Source organism: Plectrocnemia conspersa, unplaced genomic scaffold (genome assembly GCF_051122295.1).
Source record: "Plectrocnemia conspersa isolate PC_06_02 unplaced genomic scaffold, ASM5112229v1 ptg000014l, whole genome shotgun sequence".
Taxonomy (NCBI): Eukaryota; Metazoa; Arthropoda; class Insecta; order Trichoptera; family Polycentropodidae; genus Plectrocnemia; species Plectrocnemia conspersa.
Window position 1 is genome coordinate 8819767 of NW_028277178.1, and position 12261 is coordinate 8832027.

The 12261-nt window shown below is 31.8% G+C and overlaps 1 protein-coding gene across 14 annotated transcripts in view; it reads left to right on the forward strand.

Moving 5' to 3' along the window:
- The window catches only part of LOC148226121 (protein ultraspiracle homolog), a 28404-nt gene that overhangs the window by 13732 nt on the left and 2411 nt on the right, over positions 1–12261 (forward strand). For 2 of the 14 annotated variants that reach the window (XM_088204124.1, XM_088204120.1), the window contains exons 2-7: positions 7626–7818; positions 7903–8122; positions 11275–11500; positions 11568–11849; positions 11919–12003; positions 12074–12223. In XM_088204124.1, the coding sequence (XP_088060250.1) occupies positions 7734–7818; positions 7903–8122; positions 11275–11500; positions 11568–11849; positions 11919–12003; positions 12074–12223 (1048 nt within the window). In that variant the 5' untranslated portion in view covers positions 7626–7733. Of the gene's footprint in view, positions 1–1897; positions 1944–7115; positions 7172–7543; positions 8123–11274; positions 11501–11567; positions 11850–11918; positions 12004–12073; positions 12224–12261 lie in introns of all 14 variants that reach the window. The other 12 variants (XM_088204113.1, XM_088204114.1, XM_088204117.1 and 9 more) reach the window with 10 other exon arrangements.

Below are 12261 nucleotides of genomic sequence, written 5' to 3' on the forward strand. Positions count from 1 at the left end.
CCTATGAAAAATCCTTGTTTGAAAAAATGGTTTGTTGCACCAACTTTTCAGTCACTTTCTCGTGTGCAATTTCTGGTTTGTATTTAATATCTATAAAATAACACTCCTTTGCATTATTTAATAAAAAGTAAAATTTTAGGTAATTGTATTTTATCATTATCCTCGAAATATTATCGGTTTTGAACCACGAATTGAATATATTGCGTTGTTTACAATAAAAGTGCACTTTTTAAGGCCATTGCAGTATATGTGATTTTTTTACGGAGCCATTTCGTTTTGCATTAATGTGTCTAGCAACGCATATTACCGTTCTCTGTTCAAATACCAAACATCAAAATGTATCTGACCATTTACTTTAAATATAAGGAAATTTAGCCTTTATTTTTAGCTACTGACCATTCAATTAAATAAATATATATTTGTTATTTACTTTTTATATTATATGTACTAAATTCATTTGTCGTTTTATAGTGTTGATTATACTTGTGTAGTTTTAAAATTTTCAGGAAAAAATAGCTACTAAAAAATATTCAAAATTATGTTGTAGTCGATTTTGTCATTTTGTTTGTTATATATGTTATATTTTCACTAACTCAGCTAGTTGAAATGGATCAAACAATTGATTTACAATTTTACTGCTCAGTATCAGTAAAACTGTATTTGTTCAGAAACGGATGATCCGATACGCGTATTTCCACATGATCAAAGATTCACGTTGTCCCGTCACGTCGTTACAAAAATACTACAATATTTAAAATAAATTGAACTTAACCCAATGAAAGTTAAAAATGTAGAACTTTTATAAAGCCAAGTTGGGTTTTCGTTAAGGTTTGGTTATAGTTTCAACATTAAATGGACTTTGCAACTGTCAAATTGAGTTTCATACACATTTTATAGCAGCATACAATTTTACTAATGCCTATCAGTTAAGTTATTAGTCGCTAGTATAAATATACTGTGCAAAAGTTTTGGGCCACCTGATCCAATAACATTATTTGAATAATAACATCACAGCATCTCGGGTTTTTATTGTCAATCGGTTTTATTGCTGTTGTTGAACAATTAACACATCTGTTTAAAGCACAAGAGCAGTAATTCTTCGTGTTTTTTGAGTTAGAGGATTTTTCTAGAAGTTATACGAAAAAATGCATTTTACGACTGACCGATTCCATACTTTTAATTGCTTTTATTAAATAATAATAATTCTTCTTGAAAATAATTAATTTGTGTTTGTGTCCTCGTCTATTCAACAACTTGTGAAAAGCTATAAATATAATTTATTATTCGCCGAAATTATATAAAATTAAGGTATTTCGAAAAGTGTATTTTTTTGTGTATTTATTTTATTTTTTAAATTCGATGTATGTTTTTTTGTACATTTTATAGAAAAATGGAAAGAATATCAATATTCCAAATATGTTATATAATAACCCATTATAATGAAGCATTAAGTCGATGAGAAATCGCAAATAAATCAAAGTTATCAAAACATATTGTCAAAAAATTTTACCGAAGAATTACTTATTATGTTTTAAACATATGTAATCATAATTTTACATCGATATTAGATTGACCAGTTGGCAGCAAATTATGTTAATCGAGATCACCCAAATATTTTTGTCTCACTTGATACATTCTCCAATAAACCAGAGTTTTACAGTAAACTTGACATTACTGAAATAATATTTTTTAAATTAAATTATTTTTGCGATTTTAATAAATAAATTCTTAATTACTATGTAGGGCTAAAAACTCAGCTGAGCTCATAAACTATCTAAGAATAATATTTAACACTGCTTTGATTTAATATTCAAACTAGTTTGAGTATTAAATCAAAGCAGTGTTTTTTTCACAAAATATAATCTACTAAACATTTATTTATTTTTACGGATAACAGACGATTCTAATTAGCACTGGGCTGATAAGCCGGGGACGTGTGAATGGTTTGTAATTGCATAATCTCCAAGATACTGAGCTAATTAACCCGACATTCAGTAGAATCGCTTCAGACTTTTTAATCTGCATACCGTTTTTTTTGTGTATAATAAATAGTATATCGAAAACGAATTTTTACTTCAAAAACTTTTGGTATACATTCGACCATTGATTTTCAAGTATTTTAATTGCTGCTTAAATACAAAAAAAAACGAGGTAATTACATACAAATTAAGTATGTATATGTAATTAATCTTAAATAGTTTTATTAGTATCTCTCACGAATTATCCAGCTTTAGAGTACATCTGGCTATGTGTGGTTCATGCATATATATATATATATATATATATATATATATATATATATATACACAAACATACACATCATCGAGCGCCTGTTTTTCTCACTTTCGTTTCGCGTTTATCGCATAATGGCAAAAAATAACAACACATGCACACTATCTCGACCGATATCGTAAGTGCCGTTTTTGGAACGCGTTTCTTTGTCTAACTAAAATAACGTTTCGCCGCTCAAAATAATATGTATTGCATACAGAGCATTATACCCGTCGACCAAACAAAAGCCTTTGAAAAGTTCTAAAGCATTATTATTTAAAAAATAGTATTTTCTAGACGGCCTATGTCAAATAGTAACGGGAGGAGACAAGACCACACATAAATCGATTATTTGCGTCAATGATGGTTTTTGGTAGACATAAATTTTGAAAAAACTATTTCTTAAGGACTTTTTTTCCATTTTCGTTTAATTGATCCGTAAACATCCTATACACGACCCAGACCTAGACGCGTGTGGGTTGAAAGACACCTGCAGTTGTGTTCGGATGCAATTACGTATCCACCAACACACTCGAATCAGCTAAAATGTTTTTTGCAAGACATGTGCATATACATATATGTGCAACGACATGCACTCGGGCGCAGCTCATATAAATCACCGCGTCTGTCTGCGAAACAATCAGCGTTTAGCATATTTTGCATATGTTACCAAGCCGTTAAAAGAGCGCGCGCGGATAAGATATAAATAAACATTATGATGCACGTAAACAAGCGTGTCGATAAACGATTGACAACGCCGGCGCTGTGTGGTAGGTATGTTCGTATGCCAGCAGTGACTGTGAAATAGTATTTGGCAATGGTCCAACTCTAGCGGCGGTTTCTCAACAAAGGATAGCTATTTTTGCAATGCGCTTTCCGATTCGTTTTTCACAGGTGCATTAACGCCATATTGGATCGATTGTAAAAAGGGCAATGGGAAACCACTGCCATGTAATCAGTGGCGTACGGTGGGTGTTAATATTGGGTGTGCTATAAAAAATAAAAAAAGTACATTTTTTCATTTTTATTAGCCGAGGTTTTGACATGCCTAAACTGCCTTACAGCTTTTTCCCATATATAAATAAATAAATAAACATCAAACCTAATCTAAAATATTATTTTATAAAAATATCAAATTTCCAATAAACATAAAATTATAATTATTTATATATAAAATCTAATCTTCTTTCTTTAATCATACATTTTTCTATCACGCTGTCATAAAAAGTGCTCTTCTTTTTAATGTCCATAAGGATCCCTTTTTCTATTGAAATCAAGCTAAGGCCACATAGCCTTTCTTGGCCTTGGGTACTTCGATAACAATTATTAATTCGTTTCAGAGCAGAAAATGAACGTTCTGCTGAAGCAGTACTGCTTGGAAGAGCTAATATTAGTTTGCCTAATTTATCTATTTCCTGAAAACCTGACTCAAGATTATTTGTGTTCATAAATTGTACAAGCTCATGAACAGATTTCTCTGCAAATTTAGGCAAATGATAAAGAACAGCAAGCTCATTTTTTAAACTTATTTAATCAAATAATGTTCCATAGAATTGTTGCAGTTTGGTAAGTAATTCATTTGGAAATTTTCCTATATATTGCTCATATTTTTCTTTCTCCAGAAGGTGAAAATATTCTAATTTGGACATTGAAGAAAAACGGTATTCAATTTGCTTACATATATTATCAACTATTGTATTAAATAGTTGGCTAAACGCGTGCTTTTCTTCAACAAGCAAATCATTACTCAGTCTTGGATAATTTTCTTCCGTTACATAAGAATCCCATAATGTTTCATAATTATTTTCCTGTTCATGTCTGAGTTGTTGCAAAATTTCGGTAACTTTCTTACAGCAATATAATATGTCAAAAGATTTGGATTGTAAAATGTTGTATAACACATCAGTTTTTCCAAAAAGGTTTGAAAATATGTGGAGAAGTTTTCTTGTTTCAAAATCTTCCAAAAAGCTAAGAAAACCTCGTGCTTTATTACAGTGTCGGGGTCCCATAGTTCACAATTTTTCACGACGTCTCGAAAAAAGTCCGTAAATTCATTTCTGTATTTTTGCACTGTGTTACTTAACCGTGATGTGTAATTCCATCTTGTAGGTGTAACAGAAGGAAGTCTTCTACCTACAAACTCTTGTAAAGCATTTATTCGCTTGGAAGATTTCGAAAAGAATGCAGACAATCCATTTAAAGTTTAAAGAATGATTTGCACACTTTTATATTGGAAAGACCTTGTTGTAATGTTAAATTCTACATATGAGCATAGCAGTGTGTAAAAATGGCCAATGGATAAACTTCGAGTACTTTGGCTTGCAAACCATTAATATGCCCATTCATTACACTCGCCCCATCATAAGTCTGTCCAACTAATTTTTCTTGAATTTGAAATTCTTCAATTATATTTACAACGTGGCAAAATAAGCCATCGGCTGTTTTATCAGAGCTAACGTCTGTAAAGCCAATAAACCGCTCGTAAACTTTACCTTCATAAACAAAACGCAAAACTGTTGAGAGTTCGTCATTATATCTGAAGTTTCGTCAAGAATAATAGCGACAAAATTTGCTGAATTTACTTCTTCCTTAATATGATCTTTAATAACATCACCAATTGCTTCAATTATGTCATTCTGTATGGATGGGGAAGTACCACGAAACACCGTTGCAGTATTTAAATAAGTATCCAAAACAGAATCGTATTCTCGAAGTGCATTTAAAAATTCAAGGTAATTTCCTTTGTTTAGTGAATTACAGGACTCATCGTGGCCTCGAAAAGGTTGTTCTTGTTTTCCTAGATATACTACTGCGTCAATCATTCGTTTTAATATTTCTCTATTTTTATGAACTTGTTCATTATGTTGACTTATATTAGCTTTACGTTGAGCGTCAATCATGACTTCAATTCGTTGTTTTCCAAACATTTTGAGAGAAAAAAATGATTGAACGTGTGACTGCGCTCTTTTGTGTTTTTTCAGTGCCGTTATCAGATGACTAAGGTCAGCAAATCCACTTTTACTCCACACGCTTCTTTCTTTGGAAAACAATAAACATGGCCAACAGAACAATCTAGATCGAAGTTCGCAGCCTGTTAACCACTCAGTTCGTTCATATGATGAAAATGAAAAATGTCTTGTATATTCACATTCATTGTCTTTATGCTTCATAAATAAATTGGGAAGAGGTGGACGTGGTTTGCCAATTTTGATGATCTTCAATTTAATTTCATAACTTCTTTTTGAAAATGGATTATTCAAAATATCTTCAACAGTATTCTTCATCATTATTGGGGTAAATAAAAAAATATAATCTAGAATAGAAAATTAAGTATTGATCATATGTAAATAAGATAATAAACTATTTTACGCCAAAATATAAAAAATGAGTGACCTGTTATTGTGATATAATGTAATAAAAAAGCAGCGACGGACGCAAGAGTTTTTGAAGTACGTGCACCAAATTCGAGACCAATTTTACTACTGAGCGCTGCCAGCCGACAGATCGACTTCAGCCGTTAAATCTCGGAACAATTTACTTTAGTCGGCCGCCGCACTCAAGGTCGGCGCGCCACATGAGTAATACATAGCGTGTCGGTCGCGCGGAAACTTTTAGAGCGACTGATAAATACCAATGCATACTATACACTGCATATTAAAATTTTATAATTTTGCATACTACTGTATGCAAAATGATGTCGCTTTATGCCCTAAATTTTCTAAATTTCTAAATTTATATTTTAGATAGTTTTGCGGGTGTGCGCCGCACACCTAGCACACCCTGAATATACGCCCCTGCATGTAATACGATCCATAGTACGCATTCTTACTCATTAAAAATACGGCGACTCAGTGTGCGTGCCCTAGTGTGTGAGAATAATACCCACAACATAACCGGCTAGGCTTTTGTATTATATATTGCTAGTTTTGCGTCCTTCGACTGGCTAAATACATTTTTTGGAACAGTTAAAAAAATTATACCATACATATATGAAATACAAATTTCGATGTGATCTCGAATATACGAGAAACATTTCATTGCGCTGCTTAATATGTATCATTTTTTTTATCATGACTAGACAGGTCTCCCCAATGCGTCATGATGAGCATTATAGAAAAAAATTATACAATTTAAAAAAACAGTTATGGTGCAAACTTAAAATAGATAAGCATCCAAATAAAATTTTATAATATTTTTTATTATTATTATTTTCTTTCTATGTACTATTTTAACCTGGGGTAACCTGTTAGGTCATGATGATCTTAATTTAATTTAAATAAATAAATAAAAATTTCCAGCTCCTCATAGCTATCGCCGAAAACATTCTTGTGTTTGGCAAGCTTGTTGAGAAACTGGATGGCTCGTGCGGGAGGTATCATAATATACACATAAATAAAGTAAAAACTATGAACTGGTTTGCCCAATACAATTAACGAAATACAAATATGTGGAAACACACATTCATTTATTATGTGGGGTGAGGGGGGGGGGTGAAAGATATGAGAGTAGTAAAGTGCTCCTATCAATGAAAAAATATTTTCACTACTCGTTAGTTAACATAGCACCACACTAAAAAACCAACAACTTCCCAATGCGTTTCTCATGCTGTTCAAACCCAAACCTAAACTAAATAAATTAACCATTATATTCGTTTGGATTTGAACAGCAAGTGGTCGTTTCGCAACTGTCAAATTTGAGCGTGGTGCCATCTAACTAACAAGTATCTTTTTTAAATTTGATAATAATATAAATTAATATTTAAAAAAATGCCCAACTTATTATTTAAAATATATTAAATTCTTAAACAGAATTTATGTTTATTAACATTATATATATTTATTCAGATACACATAGAATACTCTGAAGTTGGTCGCGAGTGATATTATTAATATACTTAAGTGTAAAACTATTTTAATTTTACATTGATACTATCTGTTTTTATAAAATACAGTATTATTATGCGTCATCATTGATAGGCCAAAAATAAAGCATTTTCCATGCGCAATATAAAAAGTTTTGATTAATGAAACCAATACTTTTATTTATAAAATTTCCTTTGAATTTTCAATGAGAAAGATAATCAAGCATAATTTATCGTCTAAATAAATTAGAGCTAGTTTTAAAACATCCGACTTACTCATACTGTTCAAATATAATACATATTGCAGTAATTTAAATTATTCTAATAAAAAAGTTGAAAATCTGTATAGAAAATATTATTTTTATTGTGAATTAATGAATTTCATATGATTTTTTACTGTCACCATTACAGGTGAACAGTTGTTCATTGTTATTTTGTTTTTCACATTCATAATTCCACTTTGCCACTGCAGTAAATAAATCGATACTTACAGATGCATTTAAAAGTGTTGGAGCAATGTCCATAAAATAGTGAATATTGAACATAACTCAGTGAAAATAGATCTATGTTATCGTGCCATCGATAATCACATTTTCGGATCATGATGAAGAAAGAGAAACCAATGATGTCTGTGACCGATATCATCCAAGGCGCTCAGGCCCAACACTGGGCGCGTGGGATCGCAGGTTCGACGGTGACCTGATCGGTTATCTTCTCAGCCCCGTTTTACTCTCGTCGGTGTTTTAAAATTATTTTTTTGTTTTATGCAGGTTTGAGCCTGGACGGCAGTCTCATGGGGCCGCTGTCGCCGGTAGACATGAAGCCCGATCCCGCGATGCTGGACGGGCTGAGGGAGACGGGACCGCCTTCGCCCGCTTCTTCGTATCCACTCGGTAAACCGTACCCTCCCAACCACCCACTGTCGGGTTCGAAACACCTCTGTTCCATCTGCGGGGATAGAGCTTCTGGAAAGCATTATGGTGTTTATAGGTATGTATATTCATCGTTTTTCACGTCAAAGCTTAGGACCTTGGAAATTTAGACTCAATTAATAAGCAAATGATCATTTGCTCAAGTGTAACGTTTTTTAAGCGTTTGACGCAGCTGATGAACATCCTTTTTTTGATTGGTATGCTAGCAAATCATATTTTGAGATTATTTAATTGTAGTTGAAATGACAAATATGTTTTGCATTCTTGATTCATGGAAACACATTCTTGTTTTATACTGCCTTTATATCTTGGGCTAACTGGGGTGTTTTTTTTTTATATAAATACATATATAATATAATACACTCCCATGCCTACAGATTATTGATAAATATACATATTTTTTTTCTACCACTTAATTATATACATATTTTCACTATAGATAATAAACCACTGATATTTTAAAATATTATTTTTATAAATGTATGCCAGGTGTGTAAAAAAATGTTAAAATACTGCAAATGGAAAGAGCTAAATAATTTTTACACAAAAAATAAATAATAAATTCATATTTTAATGAATATTGAAATACCTGTTTTTCCAATAAGGCAATTACTGGGATTTCGTTATTGAAAGCTCTTTACTTTACTATATGGACAAAGGTTAAATTTAATGCATATGACGTATCTATCAAAAAATTATGATAAGATAAATATTTAACGATCAATAACCCACAATATTTTTTTGTATGTTACTCAAAAGCAAATAAATGTGACACATTTGACATTGACTATAGACAGATGTCACATTTTACTATATAATCATCACAAGATAATTGCGCACTTATACCAGATTAAAATAGTCAGTTGTGGTTTTTTTATAAGCTTAGACCTACATATAAAAAAATATAAATAATGTATGAAAGAAAATATTTCGAATAATATAATAAACCATTTGCGCGGTATCACCATACACATGTATATTTACATATGTATATAATTGAAGAAATATAAAACATTATATTTATATAATATTTTTTTAAATTTGATTTAATGTAAATGATTTTTATATAAAACTAGAGGACCCGGCAATTCTTCGCTATTGCTATATTTGAGTATATACATATGAATATAAATTAAATAAATACAATTGAAGTTCGATATCAATTCATTTATTCAATTAAAATGACATGAATTGAATTGTGTGGAATAATTATTTTTTTCTGTTTCACTGTTGTTTTGTTTTTTCTGGATATTTTACGAAAATAATAAAATGTACAATATTAATTCAATATTAGTTTTATTTCAATTAAATAAATTTAATTTAATGAATTATTTACCTTCAAGATCATTGCAATGCTCTGTGATATACAATATTTTTGCTGATCCCATTTGGCGCATATACAAACAAATCGCTTAGTTTTCATACATGGGAGCATACAACATATAATTGACCATGAGAAAAACATGGATTCTCAAAATTCAATCCACGTACTTGCAACGATTGACCTTGTGATTTGAAATCGTTATGGTCAAAGCCAGTTTAATTGGAAATTGCAATCGTTTGAATAGGAATGGTATATCTGTTGGAATCATTGGTATGCGTGGTAGTAGCACATTTTCTCATTTGAATTTGCCAGTTAGAATTGTTGCTTCGATGACATTTTCAACAATTTTTTGACTGTTAATCTGGTACAATTGTAAAGACGGGGTGGATCAATGTTTCTAAGAAGAATGATAGGAACACCAATCTTCAATTTTATGATGTGTAGTGGCAATCCAGCCATATCAAGTAAATTCAAGAATTCAGATGGATAATTTACTGCTTCATCTTGATTCATAACAGTATCTGCTGATTTATAAGTGTATGTTTCGTCTGGTAACACATGTTGAATGATGATGTTAATAACATTTGCATCAAGGTTTTTTGCAACTAATATTGCACTTGTAATGTTTTATAATATCTTGAAATATGTATTGAATCAATTATTCTTTTGAGTGTGTGATAGTAATTTAATGCACCCTGTTGATTCATCAACTGTAATTTTGTCATTTCCAATATCCAATAATTGTTTTGCAAAATGTTCTACCCATGTAAAATATGTATTTAAACATATGTGACGACGTCATTATACCAGGTATTTAAGATACATTTAAATAATAATTAGAAGGACAGCGACATCTAAAACTTGATTTACCAGTCTGACCTAATTAAATAACAAAAAAATGTGGCTATAGGATATAGAACAGTGGAGAGCATCTAAAACTTAATTTATGGGTTGCATGTGATGGGATGCGAGTATTTAATACTAAATTAAGATATATTTAAACAAAACAAAAAACACGACGACGGCGATGTGACATAATATGACGTAAAAATTATCGCGAGCGCGTTTGAGCCCGACAACACTAAAACAACAGTAAAAACCTATCGAATTTCATTCAAACCATTCTTTAAACATTCCTGGCACTAATAATAGTAAACTGTAAACTTTTCAGCAATGTTAGTTCAATGGTTATTGAGTCTATAGTGCACATACATACGAACATTGTCTTTTATTTATATAGAAGATTATTTATTTAGAAGATAGAAGAAGAAGGTTACACCAATAAATTAAAGATTATCAAATAAACGAACATAACAAAAAATATTTTCTATTAACTTTATAAAAAATATTGAGAGCCTCTGAATTGATATAAAAACAATTCCACAAAAGCCGAACATGTAAATGTATTTGTAATCAAAAAAGATTAAAGTTTTCTCTAATTATTAATATATCTTACAATGTATTTTCATTTAAATTATTTCGATTGTCTCGTAGAATAAACTTTAAACCAGATAAGGCCCTTTCAACACTAACTTGTGTTGCTGAAGCTCCTAAAAAACCATTGCAATTTTCTATATATGAAATTCCGTATAAAAGCAATAAAACGTTAGTCGAAAATGCGTAAAATGAATTCACTCCTAGATGTATATATTAACAAACTAACAAATGTTGATAAATTAACTACACAAAGGGTTAAAAACGCTAATTATTTTTGGAAATTCAGTTTCCTATCTATCTTTAAATTGTTTTTTTTTTTTTGGAGCATTCTAGGACTAAATGTATACAATCAGTAGAAGACTTTTGTTCATAATGTTGTTATTTTCAATCTAATTTTCATTATAAACTGTGGGGTAGAAATTACAGCTCATTTTCTCTTTTTGTTGTAGTTGTGAAGGTTGCAAAGGATTTTTTAAACGAACCGTACGCAAAGACTTGACATACGCATGTCGCGAAGAAAGAGCCTGCTTGATTGATAAACGACAGAGGAACAGATGTCAGTATTGTCGGTATCAAAAGTGTCTCGCTTGCGGTATGAAGCGAGAAGCCGTACAAGAGGAGCGACAGCGTGCAGCTAAAGGGCAAGAAGAAGCGCATCCCAGCAGTTCCGTACAAGTAATATACACATACTCTTACATACACTCGAATTGCTCAAATCTAAATGTAATATTTCTAATTTTAGGAATTAAGTATTGAAAGACTTATCGAACTGGAGGGAGTGTTGACCGACTCTCAACAGGAGCTCAATTACCTGAAGGTGTCGGCCAATTCGCTGGTGCCGCCGCGTTACAGGGGCGCCGTCAGTTCGCTCTGTCAAATAGGCAACCGGCAATTAAGGGGTGTTGTCGACTGGGCACGTTCAATACCGCACTTTTCGCGTCTGCAGCTGGGCGATCAAGTGCTGCTGTTAAAGGCTGCTTGGAACGAGCTGCTTATCATCTCCATAGGGTGGCGTTCCATTGAGGTAAATCAAATCAAAATTTGTGAAAAGATTGAATCGATAATTCCTTCTAAATAAGATATTTTGTTTTAGTACTTGGAGGAAGAACGAGACAATGGAAACGCTAACGATAAAGCGAATAAACCTCCTATACCTCAGTTGATGTGCTTAATGCCAGGTAATGCCATTGTGAAGGTTTAATTTGTATGACGTCAATGCTTCTATTAAAATAAACGTTGCTTTAACAGGTATGACCTTACACCGCAACTCGGCCCTCCAAGCTGGCGTCGGTACCATGTTTGACAGGGTATTATCAGAGCTATCGTTTAAAATGAAAAACATGCGGATGGACATTTCCGAACTGGCATGCTTAAAATCGATAATATTATTCAATCCAGGTATGTGCCTATATTCGTCCGATTCCAGTGGCTGAAAA